Raw genomic sequence first — 18,945 nt, forward strand, 5'->3', positions numbered from 1 at the left:
TTCTCTCTGTCAAATAAATAAATAAAATCTTTAAAAAAAATAAAAAAAAAGAGAGAGAGAGCATTTCTGGTACAATAATAAATTAATTCTCCTCTTTTAAGGATGTGGGCCCTGTACATATTAACATATATATGTACATGTGTATTTTTGTGTGTATAAGTATTAATGTGAAATTGAGTTAAATTTCTCAATAAAGAGTGGAAGGATCACAAAGGAATGAAAAACGTGACCTCAGATTTACTCTTAGCGTGACAGTAAAAATCATCAAAGTAATGGATTTCCAGCTTTGGGATAGATAACAGTCAGAATAGGTTAGGCTCTATTGTTGAAAACAGCAACAGTGTGTGTAACAGAACTAAAATTTTTGATTTAATGAATAAATGATTTAAAGAACAAATTCTGGTTTAATGAAACAAAATCTTATTTCCTTTTCTTGAAAAGTGTCTACCAACTTGGGCAACTGTCCAGGGGAGTCCCCCACGTATTGGCCAGCTTTCTAGACTCTTTGGATCTTGTGATGTCTTCATCCACAATAGCTATATCAATGGAAGAATGAACATGAAGTATAATGTACCAGCTCTTCAACTGTTTCGGTCTAGAAGGGACCCACAACTTCCATTCATATTTTAGTGAACACATCAAAACCTATTATTACCACCTTTAACTTCAAGGGACAAAGAAAATGCCATTCTTTGGGGTATCCAATAGGAGACGATAACCAGAAATATTGTCAACCAAGCAATAAAATTCACCATTGATCTGTACACATTGAAATGCATGTGAAAAGCTGGGCAGCCTGCTCTAAAAATATGGGCTCAGGGTCAGATTTCTGGATTTTAATCCTGGTCTTGCCACCTGGTCTCTCTGTAATGTTGGGAAAGACTTTTAAGCTCTTAGATTCTCAATTTCCGTAACTCTAAAATGAAGACAGTAATCATACCCATTGAGGAAATCTCATAAGATAGTAGAGAGATGTTAACATAGACTTCCCATATAATAAGTACTGAAACACTGACTGTATTTTGATATGTATTTTATTTATCCAGTTAGAAAAACCCAAAACAGTGTTGGTAATATATGCACATGAACAACACAGATCTACAACAAAGCACATAGAAACAAGTTAAGATAAATTATTAATAGTTTAGCATTCTCTGCCAACATCTGAGATAACAAGGATAAAGTAAATGCTCCAAATCCAAGTTAGAACTCACTTGTGAGGAAGTAAGAGAGAAGATTTAGGACATACTTTTTGGACAGCAGAGAGGGCAGAAAGATCATCAGATAAATGACATGGAAGTTAATTGTTTAAAAGTGTGTAGAAACTAGGAGAGAGCAGTCATAGACTCTTCAGGATTAGGTGAAAGAGGATTTGCAAGATTCAAGAGTAAACTTTAGAATCAAAGTTTTTTCCCTTGGGATCCAACAAACTTCTTAGTCCTGGGGCCAAGAGATCCATCACAGATAAGAGGTCACTCTACTGAGAAGCCTTCCCAAAGCCCCCTTCACATCCTTGTTCCTCAAGATGTAGATGAAGGGGTTCAGCATGGGGGTGACCACAGTGTACATCACCGAAGCCACAGAGACTTGCTGGGGTGAATGAGTTACTGCAGAAGTTAAGTAGACCCCAACACCTGTCCCATAAAATGAAGAAACTACTGAGAGGTGAGACCCACAGGTGGAAAATGCTTTTTGCTTCCTCCCCACCCCCGATGAAGACATCTTCCTAATGGATGAAGCAATCTGTGAGTAGGAGAAAAGGATCCCAACAAGGGGAAAAACAACCAGCACACCAGTCATAAAGTATATCAGCGTGCTGTTCAGGAAGGTATCAGAGCAGGCCAGCTTGAGAATCTGTGTCAGTTCACAGAAGAAATGTGGAATTTCAAGATCTCTGCAAAAGCTTAGATGCATCATCAGAGAGATGTAAAGAATGGATGTCATGACACCAATAAACCAGGTCATAAAAACCAGCAGGCTACAAAGGCAGGCATTCATGATGAGTGTGTAGTGCAGGTGGTGGCAGATGGCCACAAACCGGTCATAGGCCATTACAGTCAGGAGTAGAGTGTCCAGGATAGGAAAGAACATGGAAAAATAAACCTGTGAGAGGCAGTCCATGTAGGAGATGGCTTTGTTCTCTGTGTGGATGTTCAGCAGCACCTTGGGCACTATGGTGGTACTGAAACAGATGTCGATCAAAGACAGGTTGGAGAGGAAGAAGTACATGGGGGTGTGGAGGTGGGGGTCAGAGCAGATGGCCAGGATGATGAGCAAGTTCCCGAGCAGAGTGACTAAGAACATGGACAGGAACAGCCCGAATATGAAGGGCTTTAGTTCTGGATCCTCAGAGAGCCCAAGGAGATGAACTCTAAAATTCTTGTTCGGTTTCTTGCTTCCATGTACCTGATAGAACTACAAAGGAAGAGAACAGAGCAACATGAATGTGCAGCAAACTGGTACCCTCCATGTAATAAAAATGTTGGCCATGCCTTTCACTCACGTTATTTATGAAGTCAGTCACTTTGTCTAAGTGTTGGGTCTCCTTTCATTTATAAGTGAAATCTGAAAAAAATGGAATCTCTTATGCCATCCACTTATCTTGAGCAAACTAAGTCAGCTAGAGAAGGACAAATATATGATTTCACTTGTATGTGGAATTTAAGAAACAAAACAAACAATTACAGTAGAAAGAGAGAGGAAAACCAGAGTGCCTGGGTGGCTCAGTAGGTTAAGCATCAGTTTTCAGCTCAGATCATGATCTTAGGGTCCTGGGTTCCAGGCCCATGTTGAGCTACCTGCTCAGCAGGGAGTCTGCTTCTCCTCCCTCTGCCCTTCCTACTCTCATGCTCCCTTTCTTTCTCCCTCTCTAATAAATCAATAAAATTTTAAAGAGAGAGAGAGAGAAACCAAGAAACAGAGTCTTAACTATAGAGAACAAGCTGATGATTACCAGAGGAGGGACTGGTAGGGGGTTGGGTTAAATAGGTGATGGGGATTAAAGAGTACATTTGTTGTGATGAACATGAGGTGTTGAATGAATGTGTTGAATCAGGGACACCCGGGTGGCTCATTCAGTTAAGCATCTGCCTTTGGCTCCGGTCGTGATCCCAGGGTCCTGGGATGGAGCCCTGCATTGGGCTCCCTGCTGACCTGGGAGCCTGCTTCACCCTCTGCCACTCCCCCTGCTTTTGCTCTTTCTCTCTGTCAAATAAAGGAATTCTAAAAAAAAGAGAGAGAGAGGAAGTGTTGAATTTCTAAATTATACACTTGAAACTAATATTATACTATATGTTAACTAACTGGAATTTAAATAAAAACAACCCCTCCCCAAAATTGAAAAAAAAAATCCATTTTATAACAACAGAAGTAAAATGCAATTCTACCGCATTGAGTTCAGAATTCTTAATTACCTATCTTTTAAAAAATTTTTTAAATTTAAATTCAATTTACTCAGCATATATTATATTTTTAGTTTCAGGGATAGAATTTAATGATTCATCAGTTGCATGTAACACCCAGTGCTCATTACATCAAGTGCCCTCCTCAATGCCCATCACCTAATTACCCCATCTCCTCCTCCTGACCTCCCCTCCAGCAACCCTCAGTTTGTTTCCTAGAGTTAAGAGTCCCTTATGGTTTGCCTCCCTCTCTGTTTTTATCCTAACCACCTCTCTTAAGCATCCATTTTATAGTAATCCTGTCACATGTTTATGGAGCCTCAAAATGGCACATCAACATTATGTACCTCCTAGTAGGAGGCACCAGAAAGGACCCAAAGCTATTTTCCTGAGATTCCTGCCAAGGAAGCAGGACTTCAAACTAAAGTCTAGGTAGCATTGGACAAACCCAAAATGAGGGACATTCTACACGAGTTCTGACCTGCGCCCTTCAAAAATGCCAATGTCATCAGATACAAAGATAGTCTAGAACTGTCCCAGATTAAAGGAAGCTTAAGAGATTTGTCAATCAAGAAATGCATGATCCTGGACCTTCGTTTGCCTCAGGATAATTTTCAAAATAGGAATGAGTTCTGTAAATTTGTAGTAGTATTATATCAAGGTTACTATCTTGATTTTGATCATTGTATTGTGGTTGTGTGAGGAAAATGTCCTTGTTTTTAGGGAATACCAAAGAGTGAGAGGTAAAGAGGTACCATATCTGCAGTGTGACTTACTTGCAAATGGTTCTGAAAACACATATGAAGAAGAGGAAGAGAGAAAAATGGTTGAAGAAAAAGTAAAGGTGGTAAAATTTAACATTTGGGGGATCTGGTCAAGGATATACATAGGAGCTATTTATGTTGTTCTTCCAACTTTTCTGTCAATCTGAAATGAGGTCAAAATTAAAAGTTAAAAAGTAGCAGTTTCGGGGGAGGAGGCAAGATGGCGGAGAAGTAGTAGGCTGAGACGACTTCAACTAGCAAGAGATCAGCTAGATAGCTTATCTAAAGATTTCAAACACCTGCAAATCCATCGGCAGATCGAAGAGAAGAAGAACAGCAATTCTAGAAACAGAAAAACAACCACTTTCTGAAAGGTAGGACTGGCGGAGAAGTGAATCCAAAGTGACAGGAAGATAGACCCCGGGGGGAGGGGCTGGCTCCCGGCAAGCGGAGGAGCAACGGAACTCAAAATCAGGACTTTTAAAAGTCTATTCCGCTGGGACGCCTGGGTGGCTCAGTTGGTTGGGCAGCTGCCTTCGGCTCGGGTCATGATCCCGGCGTCCTGGGATCGAGTCCCACGTCCGGCTCCTTGCTCGGTGGGGATCCTGCTTCTCCCTCTGCCTCTGCTTGCCATTCTGTCTGCCTGTGCTCGCTCTCTCCCCTTCTCTCTCTCTGATAAATAAATAAAATCTTAAAAAAAAAAAGTCTATTCCGCTGAGGGACATTGCTCCAGAGGCTAAACTGGGGCGAAGCCCACGTGGGGTCAGCGTGGCCTCAGGTCCCGTAGGGTCACAGAAGAATCGGGTGGGGGGGGTGTCTGAGTGTCGCAGAGCTTGTGGGTATTGGAACAGGGAAGGCAGCTACAGAGACAGAGCCGACAGTAAGCTCGCAGCTCGGGGTTACCTTGAACCGATTGCAGGCTCGGTGAGCTCGGAGCATGGCCGGAGGTCAGGAAGACTGGAGTTACTGGGTGCTGTTCTCTGAGGGCACACTGAGGAGCGCGGCCCCGGGCTCTCGGCTCCTCTGAGCCGAGACCAGGAGGCTGCCATTTGTATTCCTGTCCTCCGGAACTCTATGGAAAGCGCTCAGGGAACAAAAGCTCCTGAAAGCAAACCCGAGGGGATTACTCAGCCCGGCCCCTGGTAAGGGCGATGCAATTCTGCCTAGGGCAAAGACACTTGAGAATCACTACACCAGGCACCTCCCCCAGAAGATCAACAAGAAATCCAGCGAAGACCAAGTTCACCTATCAAGGAGTGTGGTTTCAATAACAAGGAGAGCAGCAGAATTCCAGAGGAGGAGAAAGCAAAGCACGGAAATCATGGCTTGATCCCTGTCATTTTTTACTCTTGCAGTTAATTTAATTTTTTTTCATTTTTTTCTCTTCTTTTGCTAAAATTTTTTTTAATTTTTACCCTTTTCTTTTTAACGTTTTTAAACTAGTTTATCTAATATATATTTTTTCTTTTTTATACTTTCCTTTATTCGTTTTCTTTTTTTAATTTTTTTTCTTTCTTTTTGAACCTCTTTTTATCCCCTTTCTCCCCCCTCACAATTTGGGATCTCTTCTGATTTGGTTAAAGCATATTTTCCTGGGGTTGTTGCCACCCTTTTAGTATTTTACTTGCTCCTTCATATACTCTTATCTGGACAAAATGACAAGGTAGAAAAATTCACCACAAAAAAAAAAGAACAAGAAGCAGTACCGAAGGCTAGGGACCTAATCAATACAGACATTGGTAATATGTCAGATCTAGAGTTTAGAATGACAATTCTCAAGGTTCTAGCCGGGCTCGAAAAAGGCATGGAAGATATTAGAGAAACCCTCTCGGGAGATATAAAAGCCCTTTCTGGAGAAATAAAAGAACTAAAATCTAACCAAGTTGAAATAAAAAAAGCTATTAATGAGGTGCAATAAAAAATGGAGGCTCTCACTGCTAGGATAAATGAGGCAGAAGAAAGAATTAGTGATATAGAAGACCAAATGACAGAGAATAAAGAAGCTGAGCAAAAGAGGGACAAAGAGCTACTAGACCACGAGGGGAGAGTTCGAGAGATAAGTGACACCATAAGACGAAACAACATTAGAATAATTGGGATTCCAGAAGAAGAAGAAAGAGAGAGGGGAGCAGAAGGTATACTGGAGAGAATTATTGGGGAGAATTTCCCCAATATGGCAAAGGGAATGAGCATCAAAATTCAGGAGGTTCAGAGAACACCCCTCAAAATCAATAAGAATAGGCCCACACCCCGTCACCTAATAGTAAAATTTACAAGTCTCAGTGACAAAGAGAAAATCCTGAAAGCAGCCCGAGAAAAAGAAGTCTGTAACATACAATGGTAAAAATATTAGATTGGCAGCTGACTTACCCACAGAGACCTGGCAGGCCAGAAAGAGCTGGCATAATATTTTCAGAGCACTAAACGAGAAAAACATGCAGCCAAGAATACTATATCCAGCTAGGCTATCATTGAAAATAGAAGGAGAGATTAAAAGCTTCCAGTACAAGCAAAAACTGAAAGAATTGGCAAACACCAAACCAGCTCTACAGGAAATATTGAAAGGGGTCCTCTAAGCAAAGAGAGAGCCTACAAGTGGTAGATCAGAAAGGAACAGAGACAATATACAGTAACAGTCACCTTACAGGCAATACAAAGGCCCTAAATTCATATCTCTCAATAGTTATCCTGAATGTTAATGGGCTAAATGCCCCAATCAGAAGACATAGGGTATCAGAATGGACAAATAAACAAAACCCATCTATATGTTGCCTACAAGAAACTCATTTTAAACCCGAAGAGACCTCCAGATTTAAAGTGAAGGGGTGGAAAAGAATTTACCATGCTAGTGGCCATCAGAAGAAAGATGGGGTGGCAATCCTTATATCAGATCAATTAGATTTTAAGCCAAAGACTATAATAAGAGATGAGGAAGGACACTATACCATACTCAAAGGGTCTGTCCAACAAGAAGATCTAACAATTTTAAATATCTATGCCCCCAATGTGGGAGCAGCCATCTATATAAACCAATTAATAACAAAATCAAAGAAACACATCAACAATAATACAATAATAGTAGGGGACTTTAACACTCCCCTCACTGAAATGGACAGATCATCCAAGCAAAAGATCAACAAGGAAATAAAGGCCTTAAAGCACACACTGGACCAGATGGACATCACAGATATTTTCAGAACATTCCATCCCAAAGCAACAGAATACACATTCTTTTCTAGTGCACATGGAACATTCTCCAGAATAGATCACATCCTCAGTCTTAAATCAGGACTCAACCGGTATCAAAAGATTGGGATCATTCCCTGCATGTTTTCAGACCACAGTACTCTGAAGCTAGAACTCAACCACAAGAGGAAGTTTGGAAAGAACCCAAATACATGGAGACTAAACAGCATTCTTCGATAGAATGAATGTGTCAACCGGGAAATTAAAGAAGAATTGAAAAAAATCATGGAAACAAATGATAATGAGAATACAATGGTTCAAAATCTGTGGGACACAACAACGGCAGTCCTGAGAGGAAAATATATAGTGGTACAAGCCTTTCTCAAGAAATAAGAAAGGTCTCAGGTACACAACCTAACCCTACACCTAAAGGAGCTGGAGAAAGAACAAGAAAGAAACCCTAAACCCAGCAGGAGAAGAGAATTCCTAAAGATCAGAGCAGAAATCAATGAAATAGAAACCAAAAAAACAATAGAACAAATCAATGAAACTAGGAGCTGGTTCTTTGAAAGAATTAATAAAATTGATAAACCCCTGGCCAGACTTATCAAAAAGAAAAGAGAAAGGACCCAAATAAATAAAATCATGAATGAAAGAGGAGAGATCACAACTAACACCAAAGAAATACAAACTATTATAAGAACATACTATGAGCAACTCTACACCAACAAATTTGACAATCTGGAAGAAATGGATGCATTCCTAGAAACATAAACTACCACAACTGAACCAGGAAGAAATAGAAAGCCTGAACAGACCCATAACCAGAAAGGAGATTGAAACTGTCATTAAAAATCTCCAAACTAACAAAATCCCAGGGCCAGACGGCTTCCTGGGGGAATTCTACCAAACATTTAAAGAAGAACTAATTCCTATTCTCCTGAAACTGTTCCAAAAAATAGAAATGGAAGGAAAACTTCCAAACTCATTTTATGAGGCCAGCATCACCTTGATCCCAAAACCAGACAAGGATCCTATCAAAAAAGAGAGCTATAGACCAATATCCTTAATGAACACAGATGCAAAAATTCTCACCAAAATACTAGCCAATAGAATTCAACAGTACATTAAAAGGATTATTCACCACGGCCAAGTGGGATTTATTCAGGGCTGCCAGGTTGGTTCAACATCCGCAAATCAGTCATTGTGATACAACACATCAATAAAAGAAAGAACAAGAACCATATGATACTCTCAATAGATGCTGAAAAAGCATTTGACAAAGTACAGCATCCCTTCCTGATCAAAACTCTTCAAAGTGTAGGGATAGAGGGCACATACCTCAATATCATCAAAGCCATCTATCAAAAACCCACCGCAAATATCATTCTCAATGGAGAAAAACTGAAAGCTTTTCCTCTAAGGTCAGGAACACGGCAGGGATGTCCATTATCACCACTGCTATTCAACATTGTACTAGAAGTCCTAGCCTCAGCAATCAGACAACAAAAGGAAATTAAAGGCATCCAAATTGGCAAAGAAGAAGTCAAATTATCACTCTTCGCAGACGATATGATACTATATGTGGAAAACCCAAAAGTCTCCACTCAAAACTGCTAGAACTTGTACAGGAATTCAGTAAGTGTCAGGATATAAAATCGATGCACAGAAATCAGTTGCATTTCTCTACACCAACAATAAGACAGAAGAAAGAGAAATTAAGGAGTCAATCCCATTTACAATTGCACCCCAAACTGAGATACCTAGGAATAAACCTAACCAAAGAGGGTAAGAATCTGTACTCATAAAACTATAAAGTACTCATGAAAGAAATTTAGGAAAACACAAATAAATGGAAAAATGTTCCATGCTCCTGGATTGGAAGAATAAATATTGTGAAAATGTCTATGCTACCTAAAGCAATCTACACATTTAATGCAATTCCTATCAAAGTACCATCCATCTTTTTCAAAGAAATGGAACAAATAATTCTAAAATTTATATGGAACCAGAAAAGACCTCGAATAGCCAAAGGGATATTGAAAAAGAAAGCCAAAGTTGGTGGCATCACATCACAATTCCGGACTTCAAGATCTATTACAAAGCTGTCATCATCAAGACAGCATGGTACTGGCACAAAAACAGACACATAGATCAATGGAACAGAGTAGAGAGCCCAGAAATAGACCCTCAACTCTACGGTCAACTAATCTTCAACAAAGCAGGAAAAAATGTCCAATGGAAAAAAGACAGCCTCCTCAATAAATGGTGTTGGGAAAATTGAACAGCCACATGCAAAAAAATGAAACTGGACCATTTCCTTACACCACACACAAAAATAGACTCAAAATGGATGAAGGGCCTCAATGTGAGAAAGGAATCCATCAAAATCCTTGAGGAGAACACAGGCAGCATCCTCTTCGACCTCAGCCGCAGCAACATCTTCCTAGGAACATTGCCAAAGGCAAGGGAAGCAAGGGCAAAAATGAACTATTGGGATTTCATCAAGATCAAAAGCTTTTGCACAGCAAAGGAAACAGTTAACAAAATCAAAAGACAACTGACAGAATGGGAGAAGATATTTTCAAATGACATATCAGATAAAGGACTAGTGTCCAAAATCTATAAAGAACTTAGCAAACTCAACCCCCAAAGAACAAATAATCCAATCAAGAAATGGGCAGAGGACATGAACAGACATTTCTGCAAAGAAGACATCAGGATGGCCAACAGACACATGAAAAAGTGCTCCATATCACTTGGCATCAGGGAAATACAAATCAAAACCACAATGAGATACCCTCTCACACCAGTCAGAATGGCTAAAATCAACAAGTCAGGAAAGGACAGATGCTGGCGAAGATGTGGAGAAAGGGGAACCCTCCTACACTGTTGGTGGGCATGCAAGCTGGTGCAAACACTCTGGAAAACAGCATGGGGGTTCCTCAAAATGTTGAAAATAGAACTGCCCTATGACCCAGCAATTGCACTACTGGATATTTACCCTAAAGATACAAATGTAGTGATCCGAAGGGGCACGTGCACCCAAATGTTTATAACAGCAATGTCCACAATAGCCAAACTATGGAAAGAACCTAGATGTCCTTCAACAGATGCATGGATCAAGAAGATGTGGTATATATACACAATGGAATACTATGCAGCCATCAAAAGAAATGAAATCTTGCCATTTGAGACAACGTGGATGGAACTAGAGTGTATCATGCTTAGTGAAAATATCAAGCAGAGAAAGACAACTATCATATGATCTCCCTGATATGAGGAAGTGGTGATGCAATATGAGGGCTTAAGTGGGTAGGAGAAGAATAAATGAAACAAGATGGGATTGGGAGGGAGACAAACCATAAGTGACTCTTAATCTCACAAAACAAACTGAGGGTTGCTGGGAGGAGGGGGTTGAGAGAAGGGGGGTGGGGTTATGGACATTGGGGAGGGTATGTGCTTTGGTGAGTGCTGTGAAGTGTGTAAACCTGGCGATTCACAGACCTGTACCCCTGGGGATAAAAATATATGTTTATAAAAAATAAAAAAAAATTTAAAAAAGGAGAATTACAAACCAATGTCACTGATGAACATAGATGTAAAAAAAATCTCAATTTAAAATGCTAGCAAATGGAATTCAACAACACATTAAAAGAATTATTCACAATGAAAAAAAAAGTAGCAGTTTCACACAATGCACAGTCCAAAAAAAAACCAAAAACAAACAAAGAAACAAACAAAACAACAAACCGACAACATAAAAACCCATCCATAAGATCTTGTCAGGAAAGAGTCAAACTTCTAAGAACACTGCAGGTGAGGTGACCATTCACAGTTTAGAGCCCACATTCACACTTCCCTAGAAACCTCAGCCAGGGGAAGTAGTCTAACGTGGTCCTAGATGAAACGCATTCTAGGTCTCAGGCAGAAGTAACAAAAATCTCTTGGAAAGAGCTTTCACTTGAGGATGTCTGCCTCCGTGTCCACAAGGGAGATTGGTCTGAGATTTTTCCATCTTTTAACAGCCTTTCCATGCTTGCCTGTCAATGCTGGTTTCTCCCGGCTTCCCAGTCTTATTAAGGGTTACACCAGCCCTTCCCTTCTGAAGCACCAACACTTCTGCCTTCTTAGGAATTCTAAAAATGCTGTGATTCTTCCCCTAACCATGCCTGTGGAGCACTGCCCTCCCTGCCAGGGTTCTTGCATGCCTTTGTCTTTCCTGTGATCATCCCCGTCCTTATTTCTCAGAGGAAACAGCACTTCCTCAGAGGGGCCTTCTCTGAGCCCTCCCTCTCTGCCCACCATGCGTAGTTCCCTAATCCATGCCTTTATAGTCTCCTGCATTTTTCTTCGCTGCACAAATCATAACTATATATATATTCACATTTACTTATGGAATGCTTTAATATCTGTCCCTCTCACCATGAATCATAAACCACACAAATTCAGATCCCATGTTACAAAATTTACTTTTCCTCACATTCTCCCCGTGCTTTGTACTCAAACATCATGGAAAGTGGAATAAAGGCTGAAACCCAAAATGATCACATATATTACAAACTAGAAAGCTAAAGGTTGATCTCATATTGACTGTGGAAGCAACAAACTGAAAAAGAAAAAGATTCATGGAGCATGAATCAATTGATGCAGAAAATAGTATAGCTTCAAAAGAAATCAAAATACATTTAATTAAATCTAACAGTTACTGATGGGAAGGGAACAGGGTAAAATTTTAGTCACAGGGAATCAAGAATACTGCCAAATGGTGATCAAGAATAGCTATGCTAAAGCAAGGGTTAATCCAAGGTCCGTTATTAAACCCTAAGAAACAGATCAAGGAAACAAAAAGCTGAAAGGGGAAATGATGCCCACTGTTGTAATTATTTAACATTGTCTCCAATTATTCAAAAGAAATGCCCTAAGACAGAAAAGTGAATGCAATATATTAGGAAATCAGAAGCAAATCTGGCTGCTGTCAGCTGCTGCAACACTGAAGAAAGTCAACTTAAACACAATGAGGATGAATCAGTGTCATTAACCTCTTATGGATCTGTAAAAAACCGTTAGGAAAGACAAGAGAAAAGCCTGTTCACAATTGCAGTGACAACATAGATAACATCCGGCAGGGGGTGAACATTCAGTATGCATTTCATGAATCACAGAGTGTATACAACCTGGCAGAAACCAAGTCGTGGTGGTGGGGTGGAGACACAGATATCCTTCTGGACAGAGATTCTTCAATTATTGCACGAACTTGAATCACCTAGAGGATTTGCTAAAACAGATTTCTGGGTCTCCCCCCAGAGCTTCTTTCAGCAGGTCTTGGGCAGGGACTGGGAAAAAAACATTTCCTTTTTTTTTTTAAAAGATTTTATTTATTTATTTGACAGAGAGAGAGAGAGAGCACAGGTAGGTAGAGAGGCAGGTGGGGGGGGGAGTGGAGAGGAAGCAGGCTCCCCGCTGAGCAGAGAGCCAGATGTGTGGCTTGATGCCAGGATCCAAAGATCATGACCTGAGCCTGAAGGCAGAGGCTCAACCCACTGAGCCACCCAGGTGCCCCAGAAGATGAATTTCTATCAAGCTCCCAGGAGATGCTGCTGTGGCTACTCCAGGAACCCCATTTTGAGAGATACTACACTAGAGAAGCACAAGAAAGCCATGAGCAGGTGGGTTTGAAACTCTTTAAAGGAGTCCACTTGAGGGAATGCCCATGCCAGTGACACTGAGAAGTCGCTAGTTTCCAGAATGAGGGCCCATTAGAGCTGGCGGCAACAGAAAATAGTAGCAGCAGAATCCAAAAAGACAAAAATAACAAGGGAAATAAGTTCCAGAGGTTAAAAAAAAAAAACAGCCATGAGTCATTATCTATCCTATTACCTCCTTCCCCCAACCGATTTTTAATCCTCCTTTTCACACCCAGTACTCACTAGGACAGTGTGACTCAACTGGCTGGCACTGCATAAAGAAATTTTGGTGCAACCTCTTTCTCCTCTATTAGATGTGGATGACAGATTCTATACCAGAGAATAGCAGGGAGACAGAACCTGTCACCAAGTCATATCCGTGAGAGGCACCCGGGTGGTCTCCTCCTGGTCAGGTGTCACTGAACTATGGGTGAGGATGCTAGGGAAGTGTTTACGCTTTCTCGAGTCCCTGGGGGGATGATTTCTCGTTGCTCTTCATTAAACAAATTGTTCCTCTGATGGGCTATTCTTCAAGTCATTCAACACCTTTGGGGTAATGAGAAAGTGGCAGAACAGACCCATGTGTGCTAATTCTGTTTTCCAGGAAGGCATCTTTGGAGCCAGATGGATCTCTCAGCCCCCGTGGGCTTATTCCTTCTTGGAAGAGCTTTCATCACTATGGATTTGCCTTTGAGGAAAAGAGGTTCCCCCTCAGGAATGTGTCCTTGCTGCAAAGAACCATCTCCCCATAGCCACAGTACTTAGGGCCCATCTCAAAGTAACACAGAAGAAAGAAAGATGCACCTGACACAGTGAATCTTGTGAGACCATACTGTGACTGTATAGGCAATATATATAGGCAATATATAGGCAATATAGTATCAAACACGGTGTGTAGATAAACAATCCTGCTTCAAGAGAGGGAGGATCAACCGTGTAAAATGATGACACTAGGTCAAGTAGTAAAGGCTGAACAATGTCCTTTGGATTTATTAACATGGAAAATAATAGATAGAGTGATTTGGTGAAGGGGTGGGGAGGAGTCTGCTTATTCAGGGACTGGAAGGTGGCTCAGCAGTGAGAAAATTGACCTCTTGAGTGCAGAAAAGTGACCTCTACATCTGTAAAGAATGTTCTCAATAGAGGGAGGGTAATACCATGTATTTTTTTTTTTTCATTTTGGACATGAGAAAATAAATGACAAAGGAAGCACTCCAGTTGATTTGTAAAAAATTCAGCTGATATTCCATGATTTACCATAAAAACAAGTTCTGCCATATATTTTTAAATGAATAAATCAAGGGCACTTGGGTGGTTCAGTTTGTTAAGCATTGACTCTGTTCTCAGCTCAGGTCTTGATCTCAGGTTCATGAGTTCAAGCCATGAGTTTGGTATGAAACCTACTTAAAAAAAATTTAAAAATGAATAAATTGTTTATTTTAAAAATTATTTATTCTTAATTATAAGTGAAATGTATCATTTTTAATTAGTTGAGTAAATTAAAACTGCAATGATGAAATCAAAGTCAAATGTATTATTAACACAACTTTAGTGAGTAGATGAAATTTCCTGTCAACAAGTATAAATAGCTTTCTACCATATGTGTATATATATAAAACTTAACAAGCATTTGTAATCTCAGTGGTATAACCCAACAGCCATTGGAACCATAACTACAAGACTTCAAATAATATATGGGAAATTTCTTCATCCCTTTTAGTAAATAGTCTTAGAGAGCAAAAACTTCATAATAGCAAGATTCAAAAAACCTATGACATGAATTCATATTTTTAGACTATGAACAGAACACATTGCTTAATAAATTTAGAAATTCTTTGAGACAAAAATGTATCAAAACATTAATTGGACAGGGTCTCTTATACCACAAGACTCGGTTAAAGAAAATTATGTGCATATTTTCAAAATTTGAATCAACTGTCGTCTGATATTCTTTTTTTTTGTTTTATATAATTTTCTTTTCTTTTTTTTAAATTTATTTTCAGCATAACAGTATCATTATTTTTTCACCACACCCAGTGCTCCATGCAATCTGTGCCCTCTATAATACCCACCACCTGGTACCCCGACCTCCCATCCCCCCGCCACTTCAAACCCCTCAGATTGTTTTTCAGAGTCCATAGTCTCCATGATTCACCTCCCCTTCCAATTTACCCCAACCCCCTTCTCTCTAACTCCCCATGTCCTCCATGCTTTTCGTTATGCTCCACCAATAAGTGAAACCATATGATAATTGACTCTCTCTGCTTGACTTATTTCACTCAGCATAATCTCTTCCAGTCCCGTCCATGTTGCTACAAAAGTTGGGTATTCATCCTTTCTGATGGAGGCATAATACTCCAGAGTGTATATGGACCACATCTTCCTTATCCTTTCATCCGCTGAAGGGCATCTTGGTTCTTTCCACAGTTTGGTGACCGTGGTCATTGCTGCTATAAACATTGGGGTACAGATGGCCCTTCTTTTCACTACATCTGTATCTTTGGGGTAAATACCCAGGAGTGCAATGGCAGGGTCATAGGGAAGTTCTATTTTTAATTTCGTGAGGAATCTCCACACTGTTCTCCAAAGAGCCTGCACCAACTTGCATTCCCACCAACAGTGGAAGAGGGTTCCCCTTTCTCCACATCCTCTCCAACACATGTTGTTTCCTGTCTTGCTAATTTTGGCCATTCTAACTGGTGTAAAGTGATATCTCAATGTAGTTTTAATTTGAATCTCCCTGATGGCTAGTGATGATGAACATTTATTCATGTGTCTGATAGCCATTTGTATGTCTTTATTGGAGAAGTGTCTGTCCATATCTTCTGCCCATTTTTTGATATGCTTGTCTGTTTTGTGTGTGTTGAGTTTGAGGAGTTCATTATAGATCCTGGATATCAGACTTTTGTCTGTACTGTCATTTGCAAATATCTTCTCCCATTCTGTGGGTTGCCTCTTTGTTTTTTTGACTGTTTCCTTTGCTGTGCAGAAGCTTTTGATTTTGATGAAGTCCCAAAAGGTCATCTTCACTTTTGTTTCCTTTGCCTTTGGAGACATATCTTGAAAGAAGTTGCTGTGGCTGATATTGAAGAGATTACTGCCTATGTTCTCCTCTAGGATTCTGATGGATTCCTGTCTCACATTGAGGTCTTTATTTAGACTGTGGACAATCATTCAGTTGAAACTTCCATGTTAAAAATATCCTTTTTAGACTTTTCCTGATATTTTCCTAACAAAATTTTGATAACCGAAAAAATATGTTTTATCATCCATCTAAAAAATCTTTCTCTTTATTTTCTGACAATACCTGCAGCTGACCAAAGTTATAAGAACAAATCTGGAAAAAAAAGGCTTTAAAACATCTGTTGGTTATACACCCATGTTCACAGAAGTTTATTCACATAGACAAAAGCTGGAAGCAACTAAAGTATCCACTGTGAGACTCACAGATGAACAAAATGTGGTGTAAACTTACAGGGAATATTATTCACCCTACAAAAGGAAGAGGTTCTGACATACACTATGACATGGATGAACATTGGAGACATTGTTCTAAGTGAAATAGGGCACTCCTGAAATGAGAGAAACTGTATCACTCTACTTACGGGAAGTTCCTAGGGTAGTCAAATTCAGAGAGACAGAGAGGACATGGCGGGATCCAGGGGTGGGGCAGGGAGTGGGGGTGGTCATTGTCTCATGGGTACAGAGTCTCAGCTTGGAAAGATGAGAAAGTTCTGGAGATGGATGGAGGGGATGGTTGCACAACAATGTGAATGTACCTAATGCCACTGAGCTGTGTACTAAAAGTGGTTAAAATGGTAACTTTTAATATATTTTTATTTATATATAAATATTAATATATATTATATTTATTATATATACTATATATAATATAGTGTGTGCAAAATAATATGGAAAATAATAGAAAGAGTGATTTGGTGAAGTTGTGGGGAATTTGCAGTGCATATATATGATATACCATATAATATATATACATACACACACATATATATAATATATAATAATATATATTATATATATATATATATATAAGAAGTTGTCTGACTTCTAAAATTGATGCATATTCATTTTAAATAAAATATTTATTTATGGGTTGCCTGGGTGGCTCAGTGGGTTGAGCCTCTGCCTTAGGCCCAGGTCATGATCTCAGGGTCCTGGGATCAGCCCCACATCGGGCTCTCTGCTCAGCAGGGAGCCTGCTTCCCCCTCTCTCTGCCTGCACCTCTGCCTACTTGTGCTCTCTCTCTCTCAAATAAATAAATAAATTGTTTAAAAAAATTAAAAATATACATTTATTTATTTCAGAGAGAGAGAGAGAGAGCAGGAGGAAGAGCAAAGAGAGAGAATCTCAAGCAGACTCCCCACTGAGTGACGAGTCAGTACGTGGGGCTTGATCTCAGGACCCTGAGATCACGACCTGAGCTGAAATCAACAGTTGGACTCTTAACTGTCTGAGCCACCCAGGGCATAAAAGTGAAAATAGTTCATTTTTACTGTTAATTACATACACGTGTTGTCCCATTACGAAAAGTAGTTGCTATCAACAGCATCTCGTTATTATTAAGGGATGAAATCAAAATTATCCTTGAAATCTGTCTAGGAATAATGGTTCTGTAACTTAAGAGGGCATGTGTGAACTAAGGGTGTGTCCTGGAAATCTTTCAAGTGAATGTCTTAATTAAAATATAGCAGATAGGATAAAAAAATCATAAGTTTATACAGCTTGATGATGCTCTGTGGTGGTTATACTTGCATACTGCCAACAAGATTGAGCTCTGGAACAATTCCAGCACCCCAGAAATATACGTTACTCCCCAAGATCATCATTATTCCAACATCCATCACCAGAGATTTGCTTTGTCCATTTGGGGCCTTTATATAAATGAGATCATGCTGGAAAAACATTTAAAAAAATGATTCCAGGACACCTGGGTAGCTCAGTGGGTTAAGCATCTGCCTTCAGCTCAGGCGGTGATCCCAGAGTCCTGGGATGAGTCCTGCATTGGGCTCCCTGCTCTGTGGGGGAGCCTGCACTCCTCTCCCTGCCTCTGCTTCTCTCTCTTGGCCTCTCATGAATAAATAAATAAAATCTTTTAAAAAAGACTTGACTAAAGATGTTTCTCAATCCTTAGATTTGTAAAGAAACTGGAGATGAAGTGAGATGTTCCTTAAGGGAGGCTGTGTACCCTGGAGGCCACACCCAAGAGGAGAGGAATATTTTAGGGATAAAACATCCCAGTAGGGACTGAGGAGTGGGGCTGGAAGACGTGCATGTATGTCCGGGGGTGGGGGGAACCGGAGCCGGTGGAAGTTGTACAGATCCTACATGTGGCTCCAACTCTGCTCTCAGGGTGTAGACATGGCAGTAATTCACTTCCCTGCCCCTTGAGAGGGGGTGGGGAGTCTCCAGAAACAATCAAAACAGCAATTTATTTAATGAGAAGGGAGGGAATTCAGCCCCAAAGAATGCTCCTGTGCCCTTCACCTCAGGGTCGCCTCTCCCTTGTCAGAAGGAAATGCCCTTGGGCCAGGCCAGGTGTCATTGTGGCCCTGGGCCCCCGTGCTTAGTGGTCCCTGTTTCTCTGCCCTTATTTGTCTTCCATTGGGAGAAGCTAATATAACAGTGCGCAAATCTTCAGCAGTACCATTGTGCTGCCCTAGCGTTGCTCAGAAACTGCAGTGGCAAAGAGGTAAGACGAGGGCCGAAGACTTCACTTGCATGCTTTCCTGGCACATAGGTAGAAATGCAGAGAGGAAAAGCCCACCCAAATCAAGAAAAAGTCCCTGGCTCTGGACAGGACTGTCAGAGCCCCACTGCGCTTGATGTCCTCACCTCATCTCCAGCTCTGTTCTCCTTTCCCTGCCTCTTAGTTCTCGGTCTCCCCC

General features: G+C 40.4%; 1 protein-coding gene across 1 annotated transcript; it reads right to left on the reverse strand.

The window, feature by feature from the left end:
• Positions 1 to 1,458: 1,458 nt before the first annotated feature.
• LOC101690628 (olfactory receptor 7D2) lies at positions 1,459 to 2,402 on the reverse strand. Its single transcript, XM_013045228.1, is given in 2 exon segments — positions 1,459 to 2,366; positions 2,369 to 2,402. Coding segments are annotated over 2 exon segments (942 nt in total).
• Positions 2,403 to 18,945: the final 16,543 nt, after the last annotated feature.

The sequence above is a fragment of the Mustela putorius genome, unplaced genomic scaffold (genome assembly GCF_011764305.1).
Source record: "Mustela putorius furo isolate JIRA1106 unplaced genomic scaffold, ASM1176430v1.1 tig00000095_pilon_pilon_pilon, whole genome shotgun sequence".
Taxonomy (NCBI): Eukaryota; Metazoa; Chordata; class Mammalia; order Carnivora; family Mustelidae; genus Mustela; species Mustela putorius.